This window comes from Pinus tabuliformis, chromosome 9 (genome assembly GCF_031772625.1).
Source record: "Pinus tabuliformis cultivar Carrire ecotype Pingquan chromosome 9, CPIR1, whole genome shotgun sequence".
NCBI classification, from domain to species: Eukaryota; Viridiplantae; Streptophyta; class Pinopsida; order Pinales; family Pinaceae; genus Pinus; species Pinus tabuliformis.
The window spans coordinates 1,788,496,444-1,788,501,855 of NC_142307.1; the positions used below are offsets into that span (position 1 = coordinate 1,788,496,444).

General features: G+C 41.9%; 1 protein-coding gene across 1 annotated transcript; it reads left to right on the top strand.

The window, feature by feature from the left end:
* The first annotated feature begins 547 nt into the window (after positions 1-547).
* LOC149155918 (uncharacterized) lies at positions 548-2,886 on the top strand. Its single transcript, XM_089441384.1, has 2 exons — positions 548-2,665; positions 2,790-2,886. Exon 1 carries the CDS (start codon positions 732-734, stop codon positions 2,418-2,420), a length of 1,689 nt encoding a protein of 562 aa, XP_089297510.1. The 5' UTR covers positions 548-731; the 3' UTR covers positions 2,421-2,665; positions 2,790-2,886.
* The last annotated feature ends 2,526 nt before the right edge of the window (positions 2,887-5,412 follow it).

The following is a 5,412-nucleotide window of genomic DNA, read 5'->3' on the forward strand; positions in this document are numbered from 1 at the left end:
ACATCGCGATAAAATCGGAAAATCGCGATTTTTTTAAATTGCCGATTCAAAGCGCGATTTTTATCCAAAAAATCGCCGCTTTTTTTTTATAGCGATTTTTATCGAAAAAATCGCGATTTTTTGAAAAAATCGCGATTTTTTCGATAAAATCGCGATTTTTTCGCATTAAATCGCGAGGGGCGCGGGCAGCGGGGTTTTATATGGAAAAAACGAAATTTTTTTTGTTCATTCAGCAGTCCGCCGCGGAGGAGAAGGAGGAGAAGGAGAGGAAGTGAGGGAGAGGGTTGCCGTCCGTTGTGGGAGCGAATCGAAGCGATTTTAGGAGGAATCCAAGCCAAGATCGCCAATTTGTCCATAAACCAGGTATGTAGATTAATTTTTTTTTGTTTTGGTTCTATAAAAACTTTGTTTTTCATTGTTTTTAAAGAATTTTTGGAAATTTTTCATTGATTTGGGATGGGTTATTTGTTATGACTATGAGAACCAATTTTTGATTTTTATTTTCTCATTTTCTTTAAACATTGTTTATTTTTTTTTATTTTTCATTGTTTTTTGGCATTTGGTTGGGTAACTTGGGTTTAGAAATTGGGATTTTGGAAATAATTAGCTTGTAATTTTGCAAATGCTAAATTGTAATTTGTATTTACTATTATCATTTATGTAATCCTAAATTCCTATTTCCTAATCCTTATTTTTCCATAGGTTTGCAAATTCAAAATTCAAAAACAAACATGCCAAGGAAATTGGATCCTTTCTGGGAATATGGTGACCCTAAAACTCCGAATGATAGACAAAACTTGTATTGCAAGTTGTGTGGAAAGGAAATATTCGGGGGGGTGTACAGGTTGAAGTTCCACCTTGCACAAATCCCTGGACATGATGTGGTGCCCTGTCTAAAGACAAATGCTGAAATTATCCAAAAAGCCATGAGAGCATTGGGAGAATTAGAGCACACTAGAGACGCCAAAGAAGAACTCAAAAGGCAACTAAAAAGGTCAGTTGAAGGAAGTGGGCCAAGTGGCACAGGTTCTACTGCAGCGTCAGTCAATCCGGTAGCTGCATCATCATATTTTGTTCCTCGAACCACACCTGGTTCACAACCAACTATTGGTTCAATGCTAAAAAGAACTGAAAAAGAAAAAGCTGACAAGTTGATGACAAAATTTCTCCTCTGGAGTGATATTCCTTTCAGCATTATAAGGAATAATCCATTTTTCCAACCTACTCTTGATGCTGTTGCCAGTGTTGGCCCGGGGTACAAACTCCCTTCTCTTCATGATTTCAGAGGCCGGCTTCTTCAAGATGAAAAGCGTGACTGCACCCAAAGATTGGAGGATTTTAGGGCATCATGGGCACAAACAGGATGCACTGTTATGTCAGATGGTTGGACTGACCAAAAGGGGAGAACCCTTATAAACTTCTTGGTTAGTTGTCCCTTGGGGACTATGTTTATCAAATCTGTTGATGCAACTCATCAAATCAAAGATGCAAAAAATTTATGTGATTTGCTGGATGTGTTTATTTTGGAGGTGGGTGCAGAAAATGTTGTCCAAGTCATAACGGACAATGCTGCAAATTATGTTGCTGCTGGTAGAATGCTTATGGACAGGCATCCTACTTTATTTTGGACACCTTGTGCTGCCCATTGTATTGATTTGATGTTAGAGGACATTGGGAAAATTCCCTTTGTCAAAGAGGTTGTTGACTCATCAAAAAGCATCACAAAATTTATTTACAATCACACATCTGTGCTTAGCTTGATGAGAAAATGCACCAACAACAAAGAGTTGGTGCGCCCCGCCATTACACGGTTTGCGACGAGTTTCATATCTCTTCAATCCCTCTTGAATTCTATGTGGGATTTGAAGAGAATGTTTCTTTCAGAGGAGTGGCGTGCTTCGACAATGAGCCGCAAACCAGAAGGAGAGGCCGTCTGCAGACTAGTTTCATACCAGGAGGACTTCTGGGCGGGAGTGCAGGAGGTGTGCGCTGTTACAGAACCTTTGGTAAAGGTTCTTCGGTTGGTTGATGGTGAGAAGCCCGCAATGGGCTATTTGTATGAAGCCATGGATAGGGCCAAAGAAGCCATTCGGTCCTACTATGATGACAAGGGAGATGATGGGTTCCAGAGACAACTCCTTCTATGGAACGTCATTGATGAGCGATGGAACAACACACTCCATCGTCCCATTCATGCTGCTGGCCTTTTCCTGAACCCTGCATTTTCTTATGCATGTGGGTTTAATTTTGATGTTGAGGTCGTGGAAGGATTATTAACCTGTGTCCAGAAGATGGTGAGAACTTCAGAAGAACGTATGGAGGCCTCTAGACAAATTGAGCAATATAAGTTGTCAGCGGGCACATTTGGCTTTGAGATGGCTGTCATTGATAGGACGGTTAAAATGCCAGGTATTTTTTAGTTTGTAGTATGTACTTTGTAACTTTGTTTCAAATTTCATTGTTTCTTCAAATTCCATTTTTTTCTTATGTTTATTTAAAATTTTCTTTGTAATTTTGTTGTAGACGCATGGTGGAAGATGTATGGGGGCAGAGTACCCCTTTTGCAAAATCTTGCCGTGCGGATCCTCAGCCAAACATGCAGCTCCTCGGGATGTGAGCGCAATTGGAGTGTATTTGAAAAAATACACAACAAGAAGCGCAATAGGTTAACACTTAAACATTTAAAATATTGCAAATTTCCAAATAAATTTTTGAATTCATTAAAGTTTTAAACAATATTTTTTTTATAATATTAATTATTAATTTATTATTTCATGAACTTTGTACAGGTTGGAGTCCCATAGACTTAATGACATGGTCTATGTCTACTACAATCTTCGATTGTGGGTGAAACAACTAGAGAAGACACCTGATACGGAAGCCATCTCATTTGATGGGATTGACACCACTGCTGAATGGAGGGTTGAGACCGAGAGGCCTCTCATGGATCCCACTGAGGATTGGTTAGTGCAGGAGGAGGGGGAGGAGGAGGGGGAGGAGGAGGAGGAGCAGGAGCAGGAGCAGGAGCAGGAGGAGGAGGAGTTGGAGGAGCAGGAGGAGGAGGTGACACCGCCTACCCGGGCTACCCGGGCTACCACTACCACCAGTAGAGGACGTGGTCTCCGTCCAGCTCAGCCTCCTGTAGCTGCTACTACTAGTTCTTCAGCTTCTAGAGCACGTCAGACTCCACTGCCATTTCCACCACCACAGGCACCAGCTTCTACATCTAGAGGGAAAGAGAAAGCTGTGCCATATTCTCGCAAGAGGGGCAGAGGAAATCAATAGGATTAGACTTTCATTTTATTGTATATGACATTATGACATGATGAGATACATTATCATATTTTTTGTTGATATTTTGAGGCTGAGTTGGACTTGGGACTCAGGACTTACTATTCAGGACATGATTCAATGTTATGTGTGATTTTAGCGCTAGAAATGATATTGAACATCTTATATATTAGTTTTTTTATCATATTTATGTGTCAATGTATTTATTTTATGTTGTAGATGGTTTAGATATTAAAAAAATTGAAAAAAATTGAAAAAAAATGAATATTTTTGTGCCAAACGATTTTTTTTTCCCGCTTTTTTCCGATTTTTTCCCGATTTTAACGATTTTTTCCGCTTTTTTCCCGGCGCCGATTAAATCCCGATCGCGATGTGTGCAACATTGCTTTACATACTAGTAATAAGTAGAGCATTATGATAATGCAAGACTCTACCCAACTTCCCTTGAAGTTTCCCTACTGGGTAGTCCATCTCATGCACTACAAGAGTAAACTCCTGAAGATACAATCTAGACCTGGTGAAATTGAACCCTCGTCTACCCAGCCCTCCCCTGATATCCTCTTGTCGATGACCTTGTCACACCAGTGAAGTTCCCCACACCATTAATGAATCACTAAAAGCAAATGGAAGATCTTGATGACCCTCACCTCTACGGGTAGTTGAACTTCTCAGCCCTGTTATGGCAGAATCCCCTGCCCATCATAGAAGGAATCTAACCTACTGACATCATGACACTTTGGTCATGAATGACTGCCTAACATGCTCGTACCAGAACCTCCTCTCCCATAACTCTCATCCATAATCTATACAATTAACGAGGCTAGGCTGATCTTGCCAAAGTGACTCAACAGTGCCAGCGCCTATCACTCCATGGCTAGCCGAAATCTTGATAAACAATCTGCTTTGTCCTATAGTGAGGACTTCAGTGATCACTCATGTGTCTGCCTATGAATGAATCAGTCTGCTTGTTATCCCGACCATGCTCACTGAGGAATGGAGTATCTCACCAAACCACTGGATCCGTGGATCTGATAACCATATTGGAGGTCTACAATCCCCAATCCTCTCTGTCTGTCATTGTGATATGCTGCTAGTTATTGGGGCCCCTTCGTGCCCTGTCTCTGCCTCCTGTAGGTATCCAATAGGTAGGCACCAAGCATCAAGAACATGTGTTTCAAATATCGATTTTCTCTGTGCATGCCAAATCACATAGTGAGATCTACTATCCTAGCTCCTGATGATGTGCTTAGGTACTGCTAGAAGCATAGGCATCGTCCTGCTAATGAAGATTATTGTCCTATGCACCTCATGCTCACCTAACGACTCAAGCTGTCCAACTGAAAAAACACCATGTAACTTCCTCTCGGTCACCTCCCCAAGTGTGAGCCTAGGGGTGGAACATATGCTACCTCGATAATCAACCATGCCATCCCTAAGTTTGTAACCATCAACTCGTCTACCTACCAAGTGTGTCAACTGGAGAATCTTGTCTCAGCCCATGACACATGGTCTCTCATCCAAGTTCCTAAGGTAAGTTCCCCATGCCCTATTGCTTGAATGGACAGTGTAAAAGTGGAACAACTAAACTCTCTGCGACTCTAAGAAACACTGGAGTAAGATGGGTGGGTATGTCCCAAAGAGTATGATCATGAGTCTACTAGAATGCTCAAGAGTAATCCTACATACGACCCTTTCTCATCCTCAGATCTGCTGATAACTCCCTCGAGGCTCGGCCTGCACTAAACATGGTTTCCCCAAATGCTCGACAATGTCCTCATCGATCCTAGGTGAGTTGCTTCCAATGGTACACCTAATGTCCATGTCCATAAGTTTCCTTGGAGGCAATGCTCCAACATCTCGTTGCACCGCATCATGTGTCACTACATACCACTAAATACCATCACACTCCTCGACATGCCATTGTATGCTGCAACCTGTCCCTGTACACCACTAGGTACCCCCGGCTACGTCTATACCATTTTGTACTATCCTGTGTCCTGAGTGTGTCACTACACTTGTCACTTCCTGAATGTTCTCAGTGTGATGCGAGTCACTCCTCCTACACCATAGTGTAAACCAAGATGTTGTGGTATACCACCACGTATCTCCATGCTCCTCTGC